We start from the raw sequence: 20,002 nt of genomic DNA, 5'->3' as shown, positions 1-20,002 counted from the left end.
TGTTCCCAATTACCTCTTTCTTCATCACAGCTCCAACATTTCCTATCTACCTGAGTAAAATTTGTTGGAGCCTACTTTGGGGTATGTAAACACTTCCAGGCAAAGATCCTAAGTCTTCTAGACTTTGTAGCATATTTGGGAGACATACATAGACCCCCCATTGTTTCTTTGTGAATTGCTTATCCACTCTGTCTTCCCAATCCTTTCTAACCTCCTCTGTTTGATTATTGTTGTTATCATGCAATATTTCATATGCTGTACTAATAATTCTTTTTTTAACAGCAGCTTCTGTATTAGATTCTACTAAAAACTCTACCAGTGGTGGTCTTTCGCTTAGGAGCTCCCTTTTTTTTCCCCTCTTTGATTATACTGTGATATAGGGAAGACAATCTCTAACATACTTACCAGATAAATTCTTGGCCTCATCCCATTCTATTACCTTTCCTGGTATATGTGTGTGTCTCTCGCTCTGCGCACACACACACACACACACATATATGTATATATATATATATATATATATATATATATATATATATATATATATATATATATATATATACACATATATACATATATATATATATATATATATATATATATGTGTATATATATTGATATGGGTGTGTGTGTATGTGTCTGTGTGTGTGTGTGTGTGTGTGTGTATATATATATATATATATATATATATATATATATATACATATGGAATGTCTCCTCCTGTGCTGCAGCACACTTCTCAGAACAGCTGTTGTAGGTGCAAATTCGTCTTTCATCAAAATAGAAACGTAGTTCGGGTGGGGTGAAGGCGGTAGCCTCCCTGGGTGCAAGGTGTCGGGGGGGTGGGTATGATTGGCAATGCCAGTTGGTAGTACTGCAATACTAGAATTCATGCCGGTATCACATTTGTGATCAGGGCTGAAGCACTATTGCTTCAGTGCTCAGTGTATGGTATTCAGATTTGACTGTAGCAAATGGTTTGCTATAATTCTTAAGAAATAAGAAAATTGTTTGAGCTCCTAAGCTCAGAAGACTGTTTTCCCTCCTCAATGCAAAGGAATATTCACCCTTTTATTTTAGTCATTGCCAGCTGATGGTTCCTTGGAGGAAAGAGTCAGTTTTGGCTTGTCACATGGGTGACATCTAGTACTATGTATTACACACTTCCCCCTTGGAAGGCAGCAGTTGTGGAGCTTGAAGGAACTGCTAAGGGTGTGCTCCCTGAAGGAGAGGGTAGATCACCGAAGACAGTGTGTAACTATAGCAAGTAAGTCTGAATAAAGCTAGCTGCTGGGTAGCTTTGTGGAATGTGCTTATTAGATATCTATTAGACGTTTACAATTAAATACACAGAGTCACTGCATGCGGTCGAAAGACATTTTTCAAATGGGCAAAATTCCGACTCAGACTACGTCAACTACACTACAGTGAATGGGTAGTGTAGTTCGAGTGTCTAAGTTCGGCATTGTGCACCGAGATCGTGGTTCAGTGAGGAAAACAGGGAATTAGCCGATTTCCTCACTGTAGTGCAATATCGGAGTTGGTATATATAAGTTGCAGCGGGGGGGCATGCATACCCCACATGGGGAGTGCAGGGGGCTTTCCCCCCTGCAAAATAGTGAAATACACGTACTGCTGACTATGGAATGTCATGGTATGTGAAAGTTCATAGCATGGGTGACTGACATCACCTCCTGCTATTCAGTTTTGACCTGTTTGGAATTTCATTGCTCCCAATTCAGGATTTTGAGTTGACCCATGCAGTTTCCAGGTTTCAGTAGTAAACCCTAATAGATCATTACGGTTATTGTACTAATGTGACTAAGATTTTTTAAGTACTTGGCTCTAGTGTTGGATGTACAGTTTTCATGGGAAGGGAATTGTAGAAATGTTTTACTATAAATATTGCTATTTTTATTATTTTATATAGTTATGCTGTTAAAGTTTTTAATGCTGCAGGTTCCATTTTCTTTTATTTATATAAGTCTGTGTTTTCCAGTTTGGTTAGAGAGGGCATGTCTTTTACGTAGTTTTGATTATTTATTAGTTTGTTTAAACTTCAGTTCTTTGCTGGTTTTTTTTTTTGGGGGGGGGGGTTAATTGGCATACTTTTTTTCACAAATGTGCCTGCTGGTCATTGAGTCACTGTCACTTTGTCACTGTGATTTTCTGTAGAGAATGGGTGCAATTATATATATATATATATATATATATATATATATATATATATATATATATATATATATATATATACACACACTCATTTCTTCCCCTTTATGGGGTAAAAGCTTAGCCCTGATGTGGATGTCATCTTGGCAGTCATCCAGGGTTTTTTACTGATAAGCCCAATTATTATTCATTCCTGTCAAGCATAACAAAATAGATGGGATTACAGTTGATATTACCCTCAAAGCCCTTTGCAGCCTTACAGAAAGACTCATCCACCTCATCTGTGGTCTTCACCAGGGATCTTAGCTAGATAGGGTTGCCGAAAACCCTTCCCCATGAGATGCAAGTAGGCTTCACTTCATTATTCCTTTCTCTTCACTAACTGCCTCCTCCAGAGTCTGGACAGCTAATCTAAAAAGGGTTTCATCCTTCTAAGCCATAGAACCAATCATTTATTTATTGTATTTACTGTATTTATTTATTTATGTGTGTGCTTGCATATTTATTCTTTGTTTCTCCTGTAAATGGAGCTTCTTTCAGGGTTTCCGTTTGGTTTCTACACCATTTTTGTGATTTTCTGTAGAGAATGGGTGCAATTATATATATATATATGGCAACTCTTCACAATGCCGAAATCCTGAAAGATCAAATTTCATATGTCCGAGACCATATGATTGAACTTTCTGAATTCCGACATCGTGAATGGAGATCTGCATACAGTGCAGAATGGGAGATTTCCCTTTTCCTTACTCTAGTGCAATCTTGGAGTTGGAATATTTAAGTAGCGGGTGTGTGGAGGGTGCAGGGGGGCTTGCCCCCCTGCGGAAACATTTAAAAAAAATTTTTGATTTGTTTCGGAATTTCGATATTCCGAAACATTTCTCATATATTCTTGGTCATATGAAATTCGATGTTTCGAAATATCGACATTTTTTTAAATTTTGATTTGAATTTGGTTTTCTTTGAAGGTGTGCTGTACCTGTAGGTATAGGGTCTATATTAGAACACCAAACGTTCAAAATGTCGAGTGTTCTAATATCGACCCGTTTTCAGCGAACGCTGAAAATATTGAAGAAACAGAAAGTCAAAATTTTTCCTAGGGAAAGAATTCAGTTGTCCGTTTCTGTTGCTTCGGTATTTTCAGCACTATGGTGGAAAGTTACTGGTCGGGTTCAGGTAAGTTTGCGATTATGTGGACGTGAGGGTTAGGGCATGTTAGGTGAGTTAGGGTTAGGGTGCGGGTCAGGTAAGTGTGCGATTGTGTGGACGTGAGGGTTAGGGCGGGTTCGGTAAGTTAGAGTTAGGGCGCGGGTCAGGTAAGTGTGTGACTGTGTAGACGTGAGAGTTAGGGCGGGTTAGGTGAGTTAGGGTTAGGGCGTGGGTCAGGTAAGTGTGCGATTGTGTGTACGTGAGGGTTAGGGTGGGGTAGGTGAGTTAGGGTTAGGGCGCGAGTGAGATGACTGTGCAATAGTGACAGATCTTAGGGTTAGGGTTTGGGTTAAGGTAAGTGGATAGTTAGTGGTGTATGTTTAGTTTAGTGTAGGGTTAGGTATAAGAGTTTAGGTGTATGTGTGTGGATTGCTGTTTGTTTGGTGTGCTTGTGTTGTATGTGTTTTGGAACTGTTCTGAATGTTTTTCTTCCCTGGGTATTTAGTGCATAACTACAATCGTATGTTAGCTGTCAAACATTGTTGTAACCTACTATGTACTATTGGAACTTTTTGTAGCCTACTATGTACTATTTATTTTTTCTTTCCCCGGCCTCCGAAAAAATGGACATGTGTCCAGTCGGACTTTCCCGGTCAACAAATGTAAAATAAATAAAAATAAATAAATAAATGTTCGATGTTTTAAATTTTCGATTCATAGGGTTCGATATTAGAACACTCGACATTTTGAATGTTCGGTGTTACAATATATATATATATATATATATATATATATATATATATATACATATATATATATATATATATATATATATATACATATATATATATATATATATATATATATATATATATATATATATATATATATATATATATATATATATATATATATATATATATATATATATATATATATATATATATATATATATATATATATATATATATATATATATATATATATATATGTATGTATATATATATATATATATATATATATATGTATGTATATATATATATATATATATATATATATATATATGGTAAGTTACTAAAAAAAATGATTTTTTTTTCTTCTCTTTTTCTGGTTTATTTTATCTTACTTTCTCCAAATTTCTTCTTTGCTGGCATCCTGTCAGTGTAATCACTAACCGGTAATTAAAATTTTCCCACATGGATAACTTTTACTGGCTTTATTTCACAGTTTCTGTTTTCACACTGGGACAACTCTAATCAAGCTACTCACCTTGTTAAGTCCAATTCTTGTCTGCCACAGTCCTTCAGGAGAGTAGAAGCTTTTCTAACATTTTTGAGATTGTTTTGGAAAGACTGAAAATAATGGAAGTAATGCCACTTGCTGTGATTGTCAGGCAGTGAGATTGACATAATAGAATTGTGTTTTATGGAATTGTAACTTTGTCTTTTCTTTATATAATTTTCACACATATTTTGCAGTTTTTTTCCCTGGTTATGTTTATAACAACATGTTTGTGAAAGTCTTCATTCTTATACATATAACTTCTTCTTCCAGTTTGTGATTTTTCCCTTTTCAGCTGCCGGGGGTGGTCAGCTAATCAGTGTTTACTCAAGTTTCAAGTTATGCCTTCAGCATCTCTGGCAAGATGCCCACATCACTTTGACATCTTGTTAGCCTGTCTTTGTTGTGCTTGAAAAATCCTAGAAGTGTCATTTTTCACATTAAAGTGCACTGTTGCTTAAGTGTTTTGACAATATTTTTCTTACTTTTTAAAACATAGCATGTGGTGCCTAAATCCTGTAATGCAATTTGACCCCCCCCCGTCATACCAAATATTAGAGTTCTGTTTGTATGAAAATCCTTCATAAAAGAGTATTTTTCTTATACTTCTCTCACCAAGACTTATTCTGAATGACATTACTGTAGGTATCGTGCGGGAATTTGTCCCTTGATTTTAAAGAAACTCCACCACACATGCGTAGGAGTGCATTCAGTAATGTATATGGCTATATCTCACACTATCCTTATAGTGATGGCACCAAGGGTTACAGAAAATGTATTTAGGCCAAAACTTAGTAAAACATTTATGAAGATGTTTATTAACAAACAGTCCAAATATATAGAAATGATAAAGGGGGTGAAATGCACCCCATCATTTAAGCCCTATGTGCCAGTGTGCATGTGTGAATATCAGCAGAACACTTTAATGCAGCGTGATGAATGCATGGAAATAGCTGATGCTGATGCATTGATGTTGATCTTCCATCTCTTTAAAAAGTGATATGCTGCACTGAATTGAGAGTTATAAACAGTAAACATTTTAAAGGTAATTGAATGCTGCTGTTTACTGAACATATATTTGTTTTAATTTGAAGTGACCACTCTACCAATTCCAGTTTTCATAATCTGGTCCCTGCCCTAAAGTAATTGAATTGTTCTTGTTTAGGAGATGAAAAACCTCTATCATACTGAGTAACGTCAGGTACATATCAGGACAGTTGCAAAGAAGCTGCAGAGAATTATTGTGGACACAACAAGTAGAAAAGCTGTATCTGGAAGAAAAATGTGGAAGCATCTATCCTACAGTGCGCAGATGATTCAGCCCTCGCATATGCATTATCCACGATACCTTACCTTCTTACAGTCGCACAAAAAGCCTTCTCTGATATTGAACTGTGGCTAGCAAACTCACAACTCATTCTCAACCCTAATAAAACTAAACTTATCATCTTTCATCCATCTAAACCTACTACTAACATCCCAGCTAACTTTTATGTCACTGCCAGTAATAATACTAGGATTTTCCCAGATTCCCAAACAAAACTTTTAGGAGTCATAATCGACAACAGGCTAAAATTTGACATATACATTTCTAACATAATCAAAAAGGTTCACAAGAAAATGGGAACGGTGTATAGAAACAAAAAAATTGTTAACAGACACTGCAAGAATAGCCAGAGCTAGAATCCACCTTCTCTCCTCACTTTTATATGCATTCCCCATACTTAACAACCTGAAAAAGTCAGGACTAAGTAAATTAGAATCATGTTATATAATAAGATTGCCAAATTTGCAACAGATTTCACACATTCAGCCCATCACTGTCAATGCCTAAAAAAATCTTTCTCGGTTGGGACTACCTCATATAATGAATTATAACCTATTAATAATGGCTCACAAAATAATGCACAATCCTGACAATGTATCTTCCCTAAAAACCTACACCCCTACTCTAACATTCATACTCTTTGATCATCTAACAAAGACTTACTCCAAGTAACCAAAGTATCCAATACAGCAGGCAACTCCCTTTACTTTAACTTTGTTGCTAAAAATTGGAATACCCTTCCACATAGTATTAGATCCATAAGCAATCCTAGTCATTTCAAAATATCTCTCAGAAGACACTTATTTGACTCCTGGCTTTGACATGTAACACTCCAGGTTAATTATTAACTTGGCATCACTTATACAGTTTGGCTGTACGTATTAACTCTGTTAACGTATTCCTTCTAACAACACTACTTCTCTGTAAGTAGTCCCATTCTTAGCTGCAACTCTCACCATGCAAATATTACTAACTATGCCATACTTTGCTAAGTGATTCTCCTTACTTAATTTCCTAATTAACATTATGTTCCTCCACATGTATCATGTATAAGTTCAAAAATATATATTTCTATATTCAAGTGTTTAAAGTCTTGTTCTATTTGATACTTTGTATATATTTTTGTTTTTACATTTTTGTCCTGTAAATGTGTTAACACTCATTTTTTTTTTGTCAGTTTTGTTCATAATTTCTATTACTTGTGATAATTTGTATGTAAGCTTAGACAGGAGCTTTTCGCTCAGGACCTTCACTGAAAATGGCCACTGTTCCATTCGGACCATCCTGGTAAATAAATGTAAAATAAATAAATAAATATAAATAAATATTAATACTGCAAGTGCATTTGTCAGACAGAAAAATACCATGCTTCTCATAAGAAATACATTGTTATTACCATAAAGTATGGTTCTTGTTTTTTTTTCTTTTTACACAGTGATGCAGAGGTCATTATCATTCATATTTAACCTTTCATGATGATGGAGCCACCACAATGCACTGTTGTTCAGATCTCCCTTATGTACCTTTGGAGAAATAGCACATTCATTCTTGGCAAAGGTTCATTAGAAGCACTTAGTAAATAACTCTGCCTTTCAAGTTGTGATTTTTTTTTGTTTGTCAGCAGCTGGGGCAGATATTGCTATGTCAGCCAGTTAATGTTTACTCGAGATTCATATTATCCCTACTAAGGGACTCTGAACACCTCACCACAAGTCAGAATAAAAGGTCACAGTGGGAAATGCAACTCTACCTCACGGTAGATGAGTATTGCATTCCTGTACCTAGCTTGTTTATTTACAGAAACCTGGAAAACAGTCTTGGGAAACACACCTTTATAATGGCTTGTCTCATTCTTCTGAACCTTTCAGCCTATTCACAGCTGCTTGTTTCTAAGTATAAATACAATTTCTATGTGTTGGTGTTGTACATGATGAAGATTCTGTTAGCTGTTGTTTTATTTACTACTTGCATGTTATCAAAGCAGGTTTTAACTGTAAATATGCTTGTTTTTGCATTGCCGTTTATTTGTCTAGGAAAGATCTTGAAGTCTTCCGCCAACGGACATAAAAGAATGCGAAAAGGCAATGGTGACATCGCCTGGCAACTTAGTTTTTCAGAGGTATTTTTATTTTAAACTATTTTTTATCTTAACTGAACATTTTATCTCCAGTTGATTATTTTGGTGTACAGATGAGCAGTAATTGGTAATGTTGTGGAGTATAGGTGAGTAGTGCACAAAACATTTATTAAATGTGGATTATTGCAGTCAAGCTTTGTTACTTTGTCCAGCCATCGCTTAGTATAAGGAAGCACTCTGTGTGACTTTTTTCTCTTTTTTCCTGCATATATAGATACTTGTCTTTAGTGAGAGCCCTGCTTTAGTGTACTGTTTTGATTTCCTGTACCCTTAAGTGAGAAAGAGCTGACTCTTCAGTGCTGCACATCATTAGGAAACCTGCCAAGCTCTATGTACTTTAGGTAAAAAAAGAAAGCGTAGTGCCGTCATCTCTGGGCATTAATTATCTTCTGTGACTTGTGAATTTGCTTAACCATCTAACTCTAAGAATGATAACTAGGTTTTACAATTGAGCCAAAACAAAAGTGTAGGAGTGCAAATTGAAAGCTGGAAAACACTTAGTTCTGCTGAACAGACAGCAGGCAGAAATGAAACAATCCTCTGAAGAATGAAGAGTTTTAAAAACTATTAGACACTTTGCCCTACCACACTTTTTGTTTCGCAAGGTAAAGTATCTAAGAGCTTTTTAAGCTGTTTTACCTTCTGCCATTGTTCTATGCTGGATGTCATTGTCTGCTGTTAATCCGTAGTGCACGACTCAGTCTTAGCAGCGCTGTATCTGTATCTGTATCTACCTGTAGAATAGTACAAAATACCCAAGAGAAGATCGAAACACAAACCGAAAACGATTAATATACCAGTCAATAACACCTCCAATTACTAAGAAGGATGTTGCGTTGTTCTGAAGAAGTTTCCGTTTTTTGGAAATGAAAGCGCTTAACCTATGCTCCATGTTTTTCGTTCATTAAATCTTGTGGAAATATATCTTTGGACTGAAGAGTCTGATTTGTTAAACTGGCACTTTGGTGACGTTTTTGGGACAGCCTTCATTGAGTCTGTTACGGGAATACTTTTTTCATATTGCAAATAAATGCTTTGAAGGATTCACCTCTTCATCAGACTTAAATAAAAATGACTTAAAACAACCACATTAAATAGTACTCCAATTAACATTAATTACTTCAATTAAAAACAATTAACTTTTTTAAAGCCATATCAACAATTTTGAACATCACAACATACATAGACTAAAAACACTAATGCCTCAACTGCCTTGCTTTCAGGAAGGGTTTGATGGAGACCATATTATTCAAACCAGGAGCTTTATCAGAGCGCAGTAGCATAATCCATTTTTGTTCAGCCTCCTCAGTAATATTTCTCATGTCTCCTCCCCTTTTCCTGACTGCAAGTATTTCTAAGACCAGAAACTTAAACATATGCTCACTACCTTTATTCTTGGTGTACACAGCCAAGGCACGACACTCCTTGTTATTTCTTATATCCCTCATATGTTCAAGTATCCTGTCTTTAAACTGTCGATTGGTCATGCCAGGCAGTACAACTCCTGCATGTGTAAGTACCTACTGTATCTGATCTAAGAGTAGTCCTATTTAAATTGGATTTATAACAAAGATGATTCTTTAAGGTCTTATTGTTTCGAAAGCTAAACTTAGGTTTGTCTCCTACTATCCCCTTGAACCCATCCAGAGTAGAGAGCATATTCCAGTTCTTATTAATAACGTCGCAGGTCATATTTATATTACTAGCATATGTCAAAGTTATTCTCAAGTCATTACTACTCTTATTAGTGATCTGTCGTGGCATCTCACTACTCTCAACAACACTACAGAGAGGTAGAGGGACCTTTTTGGCTGGGCTTGTAAAGGCCCTAGAGCCGATAGCCTAGTACCTACCTATGAACTACCTACATGTGGATCACATACTGTTGCATTATTGGTAAAATATGGTTTACACCTACCATGTCTATCTTTCCATGCCTCTTTGATGTGCCTGTCTATATCTTTACTTTTATAACCCCTTTCTATAAAATCCAGTTTAAGGGACTCCAGAGATGAATTCAGCTCTGCGTCATCATTATGTAATCTCATCAACCTGACCACCTGCCCTTTTATTATATTATGTTTGCAGTGGTACCTACACATGCAGGAGTTGTACTGCCTGTGCATATATACACACAGGTATCAACTTTGTACACCCTAAGTTAGGCTTCAAAATAGAGCCTTCTCATTATGCTGACTGTAAAACAGTCAATGTGATATATTTTAGCTATTGTGTCAAATGTTTTTCACATTATATTGGCATGACCAATCGACATTTTAAAGACAGGATACTTGAACATATGAGGGATATAAGAAATAACAAGGAAAGTAGTGCCTTGGCTTTGCACACCAAGAATGAAGGTAGTGAGCATATGTTTAAGTTTATGGTCTTAGAAACACTTGCAGTCAGGAAAAGGGGAGGAGACATGAGAAATATTAATGAGGCGGCTGAACAAAAATGGATTATGTTACTGTGCACTGATAAAGTGCCTGGTTTGAATAATATGGTTGCCATCAAATCCTTCCTGAAAGCGAGGCAGTTGAGGCATTAGTGTTTTTAGTCTATGTATGTTGTGATGTTCAAAATTGTTGATATGGCTTTAAATAAGTTAATTGTTTTTAATTGATGCAATTAATGTTAATTGGAGTACTATTTAATGTGGTTGTTTTAAGTCATTTTTATTTAAGTCTGATGAAGAGGTGAACCCTTGAAAGCGCTTACTTGCAATAAATTGGATATTCTGCTGTGTTGCATCCAGTGCTACTGTTTTTTTCTTGATTGCTTCTTTTCGCTCTGTTTGTTTTATTGCCTGAGACTATATATTTTTTGGTTAATAATTGATTTTACTCAGAAAATTTAGACTAGGGCTGGAATTCAAAAAGGGCCACCACCAGTGATGAGCCATAACACAAGCTGCTTCTACTGGCGGCAGCCCTTTCTGATTCAGAGATAAGCCCGTCTCAGTGATTCAACGCGGTCTATAGGATGATTGCGGTTGGCCATCTCCACAGTCATGCTATATGCTGATGAGGCTTTCTAAGGGGTGGCTTGTGCTAATTGGCCATGGTCACTCCCCAAAAATGCCTGTGGTAAGAAGTTTACACAGTCAAGCAATTCAGAGATGCTCAACTGCATAAATTATTATGGTGTGTTGTGTTAATGAACACAGACAAACTGCAATAGGAAGACCATGTAAAGAGTAATATCAGGTAAGTGTCTACAGAGACATACTTGTGTGTGTGTGTGTGTGTGTGTGTGTGTGTGTGTGTGTGTGTGTGTGTGTGTGTGTGTGTGTGTGAGGCTGTGATTATGTGTGTGTTTGCAGAGGTATGACTGGTCTTGGATGAGTGTGTAAGAGGTGTGTGTGTGCGTGTGTGCTTGTGTGTGTGTGTGTGTGTGTGTGTGTGTGTGTGTGTGTGTGTGTGTGTGCGTGTGAGTGCTTGAGTGTGTGTGTGTGTGTGTGTGTGTGTGTATGCCTGCCAAGTTGGTCGCAGTGGGGGGTGGTTAGTTACGGGATAGGTAGAATAGGTATGTGTGTGCGCACTGTTGTGCGTGTAGGAGGCGGAGGCTGCCATACTTCAAAACTCCCCTGGTAGGCAGTAGACACCAGGGACTTGTAATTATTACTGTAAAAGTTAATAGAGGAACTGGTTTTGAAGCAGAAAAATGTATGAAGGAGATACTAGATACCAGGGACACTCTTTAAATATTACTCTAAGTCACTTACAAAGTTAACCGAACAACAGTTCTTGTATCACAGAGTATATTTTAGTCAATTAGAAATACGAAACTCAAATGTCTGGCATTTTTGACTGACTGTAGTGGTCCATGAGGTACAAGGACCATGCTCCATGATATCTAGACAAAGCTGATGGGAACATAAGACAGCAGGGAGACTTTTTAAATATTACTTCAGACCACTTAAAATGTTGATAGAGCAATAGGTCTTGCATCATTATGCATTTTCTGAACAGTAAGAAGAATCATCCCTGATTTACAAGGGAGAGAAAAAAGTAAGAGGCAACATCAGGGACATTTTATAAACTCCAGGACAGTTAAGAGGTGTGGTGTTTGTGTAAGTGTGTGTGTGTGTGTGTGTGTGTGTGTGTGTGTGTGTGTGTGCGTTTGTGTATGTTTGAATGAGGATGGTCCTGTGTCAAATTGATGCATGTGTTGCCAGTGGTCTTTGCCAGCTGATTAGCACAGTATACATTCATTTAGCCGACGGTTAACTTACCTATGTATACTACGTCAAAAGCAGTGCGGCAAAATCCCAAAAAAGTGATCGCAAGAGTCGCGAATCGCAAAATATCGCCCCCTTTCTGACCCATGGTAGCACTTGTTTAGGTGGTTGAGAGGTCGGAAATGTCGAATTCGGTGTTTACGACATTCCGACTGTTCGGCATTCCGAAATTCGAGGTTTAAAGTCGGTGTTGTGCATAATCGAGCAATGTGCGCTCGATCAAATGAATGTATTCCGATTAGCACACATGGTAACATCACGCAGTTCAGAGACATTTAAAGCAGCTGTTAATGAAGTCTGTCCTCATTTCTGCCAAACATGTCTCTAAATAGCATTTTTCACAGTCATGGAACATGCCCCTTTTGGCCCCAGCAGTTAACAACCATGGTAGGATTCTTTCTGAATCCCAGCCTAAATTCTTGTAATCATGCATCAAAGCTGCTTCAGAGATGTATTTTGTGACAGAACATGAAAGAGCAAGATTATGACAGATTTCAAACCCATATTTAAATGCAAGTCAGCAGCATATGAGGTGACACATTACATTATTTCTGTTTATAGTAGGGACATTGACTTCTTCAAGAAAAGGAGTTTCATTTCTTTCTTAAATCCACTTGAGCATGATTGTTTTAATCTTTGATGGGAGCATATATCACAGGATGTGAAGAAACAGTACTAGCTACCAAAGCAAAGGAGAATTTCAAAGCATGGAGGAAGGTTCTGGTCTCTAGAAAGAGAATGTTGACTGTTGGGATTCCTGCAAACCGTGACTTTGTTGGGGCACCAAAAAACCTCACCTTCTATGCAGTGCCTCCAAAGAACAGAAGGATAAATTGCTGACTAAGGTTCAAATGACTCAGGCTCAGTTAAGAGTCACAAGCACTTGAGGATCTGGTCAAGGAGGGGAGGAAGTACATACCCAAAGCAAGTTTTCCTGTCAGAGGTGGTGGCATTGCTAAGTACCACTGTTAGAGTACTCTGTGGAGGAGACCCTGGAAGTACATGCCATAGACACAAGAACTCAAAGGTGTGTGAACACAGATGAGTATTTGAACTGTACCTGATCATTATGGACATGTGGAAGCATACACCTATCTTTAGTTAAGACTAGGAAGCTATGTACCATGATTGCTGGCTAACAGGGAGAGTGATGTAGCTCTAGTCTACTGACATCCCAGGGGCATTAAGGATGGTACAACCCTAAGCCTTCCCTGACTTCTCTATCTGTTCCATATAACAGGTGGTCTCTGGTTTCCAGTTCACTTCTGTTTGTGGACAACACTAATCTGGAATGAGATGGACATATGGGCCAGAGGCAGAAGAAAAGAGAATTACAGGGCACTCTTGATGGCCAAATCAGTACTAGATCTCAAAGTAAGATTATAGGTATGGAGATGGAAAATATTCAGTGATGGTCATTCCTGCCCTTAGCAGGAGCTCAGGAAGTCATGGCTCTGGTAGGTATCCTTAGTGAAAACAGGATGCACAGTCCAAGCCTGAACCCTGCAGTCTCTGTTGGGTTTCATGGCTGGCTCAACCTTCTTGGCACTATTTACATACCGGAGGGTGCAGGTTTTACAATAGCTTATCATGTGTCAGTGGCTTTAAAGGAACCACATGCTTACAGCTTTTCCTTTAGTGTCACCTCTGTGTCATCAGGCCATGGAGTAGTGCACAGCCCCCACCAGTTTGTTTGTAGGACTCTTGTTATTGCATCCAAATCTATTGTAGTGTTAATAACAGAAACTTCACTAGTAGGGAACTCATGCAGGCACCAACATAATTTAGGAATTGTGGACAGTCCTGGAGAGGGTTCCTCTGCATCACTCATTTGGAGCACTGAGAATTCTCCTTGACCATGCAGCTTGTAGATTCATTCTTCACTTATTCATTCAGCATGCCAGTCAGTCTTGTGGCATCAAAAGAAGTAAAGGGACATACAGATGTACCCCAATGCTGGGAGGTGATACTTTTCTAGCAGTGTGCCATAGAGAATGTATCACTTTCTCAGTTGTTTACATTCCAGGGAAATTGAACAAGCTAGTTGACTCTCTGTTACAGATCCAGCCCTCTCCTGAAAATGAAATTTCAGAAATGGTCCAGGTCTGCTGGAAGTGGAACAGTCTGTAGCTTTACCTCTTTTCTACTCAGGAGAATGCTTTTCTGTCCTGTTTTGTGGCTTGAAAACTGCCTGTATTCTTTTCCACTCTTCCTACAGATGCCACACATCATCACAAAGTTTAGGAGGGAAAAGACCAAATTTAATTTGTGTCATCCTTTGGTGGCTGGGAGAGGTGTGGTTTTAGGTTTTTATGTCTCTGGTGATACAGAAAGCTCTGCTCGTCCAAGCCATGGGTATCTTCTACAGTTCAGGCAATAATCTGCACCATCAGTTCCAAATTCCTTGATCCACTAGGGTTCCAAATGAGCATTTCAGAAGTGAATGAGGATGCCAAGATGCTTCACGTTCACATGCCTTTGCTTCTACCTGACAAAAGTTCCCCATTCTCCTTCCTAGACATACAAGTGAAAGTCGTGATGCATACTTATGAAAATCTGGTGGAATCATTTCCTCAGTGGTCCAAATTACACTTTCCTCTCCAAGTGTTCTTAAGTGGTGGCAACTTAAGTGCTGATACCCATTACGTGTTCCATTCACAAGGTAGCACTTATTTGTTATTGTAGGCACGAGACACTATTTACTTGAATATGGCGTCACACTAAACATATTCTTGGAGTCAGCTTTGTGGATTTGTATTACTAGTGCCTATTTCTATATTATTAGATCATTGTTTTCTGGGAAACTCCTGTCTGTAAGGAGTCTGTGTGTCTGACCTGTGTTTGTGTGGGTTTTTTCTGGGTGCTCTGGTTTCTTCCAACCTTCCAAACACATGCAGCAGATGCATTGCACAAACAAAATTGGTTGTAGGTATGAATGTGCATGTGTGTGTGTGCCTGTCATATGTAAGAACAACCGCTGCAGGGCTAGCTACCCTATGATGTGAAGACTGGCTGTAAGTGATTGTTACCCTGACCTCGTGGGAAAATGTTGTAGGTAGATGGATTTGCACCTAGATGCAGGAATTTGCAAGGTTACTTATTGATGGAGGAGGGGCTGGATTGTTCAAAAGCATAAAGAAGTTTTTTTTTTTTTTCAGGTACTTTAAAGCAAAATTGGGTTAGAATGGTGGAAAGACCAGGGTTAGAGTACTGGGATGCTGGTGGCATTAGCCAAGCCTTAGTTAAGAGTGGCATCATAGTGCATGAAATACTTGCTGATGTTTTTAGTAATGGTGATGGGATGAAGGAGGTAACACCCTCATGTTAGTTCACACTAGGTAGTGTTTCTTTGAAGTATTTCCTGAGATTGTTTTCTTTTTTTTTTTTTTTTTGTGAATTTTAGTAAAGAAGTGAAATAGATCATTTCAGATTTTCTAACACTCACTTTTTAGATATCCCTTAGGTTTTGCTGTGTTTATAAGGACTGCGTTGTTCTATTTTGGTCATATTTTCCATGTATGGTTCCTACCATGCATTGCCTAGGTGCCCTCCTTGGTAACTCAGAGGAAAGAATAACGCCATAGCTTAAGTTTTCTCAGTGGATCAGCAGCATACCTCTCAATCTCTTGGCTCAAGACATCTGGACAAAACGTAATGGGGGCTTGAAGGCCCATAAATAGGGACAGATTGTAAGTATTGCTGTTGTAAACTTAGAAAGCAGCTAGAATAACAGGATTTGTGTTGGCATGCATTTTTTGAAGAAATTGAAGTGTGAAACTCAAATATATGTCAATATTTAGTATGAGGCTGAAATCTCTCCAGGTCTTAGAGGTAGGAGAGAGACCACTCAGGGAAATATGTACAATGCTAACTTTAAACTGGACTATTTTCTGGAATTTGCTGAGAATGCAATCAAATTTATTACGGGACTGGTTCTTTTCTGGTGGGAAGGCTCAAGAGCTGGGATAATCAAAAATATTCAGATCATTGGAAAAAAGGTTATAGCGCTCACAGTAGAACAGTAGATGTGAAGTTGTTAAATCTCGCCGTTCATTCATCACTGATGGGTTCGAAGCCGAGGATATGGCCGACTAGCAAGCTCAAAGTTCTCCAGTAGCTCGAGACCCCACCCCTTATCCCATAATGCACTGCTGGAATTACCTCAGCTCTAGCTTGCTGCGGCACAGATCTCTTGGTTTCCAGCTTGGCTCGAGACTTTATTGGGAGTTTTTCAACTTTCAGCAAGTTATATTTTTTCTTTTTATATACCCTTGTTCTATTCTTAGTAGCAGATATACTAGATAGTAAATAGTAGTTTTTTCTGTGTTTTTACCCCTTTCCTCTGTATTTCTATCTTGCCTTCGGCCTTTTGGCCTTAGAATTAGTGATTAGTCAGTGATCCCCTTTGGGACTATTGTTTTGGATATCTTATTACTGTTTGTAGTTATTTCGTTGTTAGTGCCCCTTTTGGGCTGTGTGTGTGTTTGTGTGAGTTACTTAGTTTAAAACAGCTTTTAGTTAATCAGTGTGCTTGAGTTGTGTAATGTCTGAAGATATGGACAAGCATCCAAAGTCTGGGTTTAAAAAGTTCCCAGACTGCGGACAGAAAATGTCAGTCACAGATGCCCATGTGCAGTGTGTTTACTGCTTGGGTGAGGTACATCTGCAAGAGTCTTCATCTTCAAGATTCAAGAGTCTTCAAGAGTAAATCATCTAAATCTTCTAAGTCTTCAACTGATTCTAGATCCAAGAAAGGAAAGCGGTCAGAGAGTGTGGTGGCTTCAGCTCCACTGCCCTTGGAGCTGACAATCTGCTCTTTTCAGAACCGGGACACGGCTTTGGAACCAGTTGCCGAAAAACCTCCTTCCATATTGCTCCAATCAGCTCCATCTGTCTACTATTCCAGGTCCTCTGTCAGCTTATCTGATCTGGATATGGACCGGCTGGTTCAGAAACTCTTAAAGGCACCAGGCCTAGTTAAATTGCTGTTGGCTCAGACACAACCATCGGAGCCGAAGACCACTACCTTTGAATTGTCTGCTCCTCCTCCAAGCCATATCGGACCTTCGGAGCCAAAGGAGGCCGACCTGATGATTATGGATCCCTTGGAGCCGACACCTACTCCAGTGTCGTCGGCTCCATCTGCTCGGACGTTCTCAGTGCAGACCGGGGACTCTAGGAGCCAACACTCTCCGGTCAGGTCTGGGTAGGATAGCTGCACCGACTTGTTGGTGCCGACTCTTCTTCTCAGGGCCTCGGCTCGGGTGAGCTCGGCTCCTACCTGGGGCTCGAAGCCCACGGCTTTGGTGTGGGAGGAGATTGCGGCTCCATCGGAGCCATCGACTCTTTCTCATCGGAGCCGAGGTACATTCGATGCCATAAGGCAAGTGTTGTCTCCCAAGACTTCCTTATCTCAATGTCTGGCCTCTTCTTCCCCTAAAGTGCCTGTGTCTGTTTCAGTTTCCTCCGGTCCTCCCAAGCATAGAGACTCAGAGCCTCAGGTAACCCCACAAGGCGCTCCCTGCTCATCTGAGACCCCTCCAGAAGTTCCCCCTGAAGAAGTTCCCAGGAAGACATTATGCAAGAGGAGGCATTTGGACTCCCCCCAGGAGTCTATCACATCGGACACCGACCTGGATGAATCAGAAGGGTCCCCCAGATCCCCCTCTGAGGACATCTCCTTTGAAGAGATTCTTGAAATCCTTAGGCAGAGGGGTGATTGGCAGTCCAAGATCCCTACTGAAGAAGAGTCGGTTCTCCTGAAGGCATTTAGGTATCAACCCTGTACCTCTTGGGTATCTCCGCCCTATGATGAGCTTATGGATCTGGTCTGTTGTAGGGCGTGGGAGTATCCAGAATCTATGGAACCTGTTCCTCGGAGGCCTAATAAGTTTATTTCAGCCCCTGTGGATAAGTCCTTTTTGACCAAGGGAGTTCCTGTTGATGCCATGGTGGTGGCGGCAGCCGCCAAAAAGGAAATGTCTGGACTTCCTCATCTATCCATCCTCCTAATAGAGAATCTAGGATCATGGATAGATATGGGAAACGCATGTTCAGTTCAGCGACTTTCTCACTCAGATCATTGAACTACTTGACACATTTTACCAGACTGCCGAGAGATCTCCTTAAGGAGTTGGGAAATACTCTTCAGGGTGCTGTAGCTTTGAGTGTATCCGATAAGATTGCCACTCAGCTCTCTACCCTCAATTTGATAGTCAACTCATCCATGCGTCTCATATCATACACAGCTGATGGTTCAAGTAGAGCCGCAGGTACAGGAATCACTCTCCGTAGGCATGCCTGGATGCGACTCTGTTCCTTCGTGGAACCCTTCAAGTCTTCTTTTACTAATACCCCATTTGACGACTCATCTTTCTTTGGGCCAAAGGTGAAGGAGACTTTGACCAGGTGTGAGCAAGAAGGAAAGACTCTGTCTGCTGTCGGAGTCCATTTTTCCACCCCCACTCGACCCTTTCCCAAAGGTCAGAGGGGAGGAAAGATATGGTTCCAGAAATCCCAAGGAGCCATTCAAGGCACAAGTGGAGAGCCCCCCTCCAGAGGCAGAGAAGGGGGTTTCAATGGAAGGGGGTCCACAACACCAGGGTGACAGAGATCACTGCTCTGGTCAAGCCTACCAGTGCTCCTGAAGGGAGGCCCAGCTGTCTACTCTGGAGGCAGTCGGGGGTCACTTATCTTTGTACCCCAAAACCTGGCTAAATATAACAAATGACAGTTGGGTACAAAGTATCATTTCCAGAGGGTATTTCATAGCATTCTCCACCCAGCCTCTTCCCATCAAAAAAATCCCGGACGTTCCACCCAGTCACTTGGGACAAGCAGCAATAGAGGTATGCCGATTGTTAGAAAAAAGAGTCATCCAGCCAGTCCCAGCAGACCAGACGGGATTTGAAACTTACTCAATGTTCTTTTTGGTTCCAAAGAAAACGGGACTGGAGACCCATTTTGGATCTCAGCAGACTCAACCAATTTGTGAGAAAAGAGAAGTTCCGAATGGTCACGTTACAGTCCATACTCCCCTTGTTGGGGAAGGACAATTGGATGTGCTCGATTGATCTCAGGGATGCGTACTACCACATAAAGATGGCCAGACCATCCAGAGATCACCTGTGTTTCCGGCTGGGAGCCAATCATCATCAATTCCGAGCTCTGCCCTTTGGTCTCACTACAGCCCCCAGAGTGTTTACCAAGTGCATGGCAGTAGTCACAGCTCACCTGAGGCATCTAGGATTCCAGGTGTTTCCGTATCTAGACGGTTGCTCCTTACCTCCACCACCAGGCATCAGCTTCTTCAAGCGAGAGAGGCTACTCTGATACTCTGCGATCAGCTAGGCATTACAGTAAACTTTGAAAAGTCTGCCTTGTTGCCATCGCAGCATATCATTTTTATAGGGACAGAACTAGACACGTCAGCCACCACTCTGTGCCTTCTGCCAGAAAGAATCTCTATTCTTGCCAACACATCATGTCCCTTATATCAAAGAACAGAGCACCAGCAGCAGAGGTATTGAAAGTTCTAGGATTTACGGCGGCAGCTATTCTAGCAATCCCCTTAGCAAGGATGCATATGAGAATCCTTCAATGGCTTCTGTTCACGCAATGGTCTTACCAAAAACTTCCAGTGAGTCACATGATCCTGATAATAAATTCCTGCAAGAAGGATCTTCAATGGTGGTTG

At 39.7% G+C, this 20,002-nt stretch overlaps 1 protein-coding gene across 1 annotated transcript in view; it reads left to right on the top strand.

Annotated features, from left to right (window-relative positions):
• LOC122817164 (DNA (cytosine-5)-methyltransferase 3B-like) overlaps positions 1 to 20,002 on the top strand; it is a 1,566,941-nt gene that overhangs the window by 904,350 nt on the left and 642,589 nt on the right. The window contains exon 4 of the mRNA XM_044090371.1: positions 7,960 to 8,045. Coding sequence (XP_043946306.1) covers positions 7,960 to 8,045 — 86 coding nt within the window. The remainder of the gene's footprint in view (positions 1 to 7,959; positions 8,046 to 20,002) is intronic.

Source organism: Protopterus annectens, chromosome 12.part0 (assembly GCF_019279795.1).
Source record: "Protopterus annectens isolate FY-2018-M chromosome 12.part0, PAN1.0, whole genome shotgun sequence".
NCBI classification, from domain to species: Eukaryota; Metazoa; Chordata; order Ceratodontiformes; family Protopteridae; genus Protopterus; species Protopterus annectens.
The sequence above is the reverse complement of the archived record's forward strand: the minus strand, read 5'-3'. Positions and strand labels throughout refer to the sequence as shown.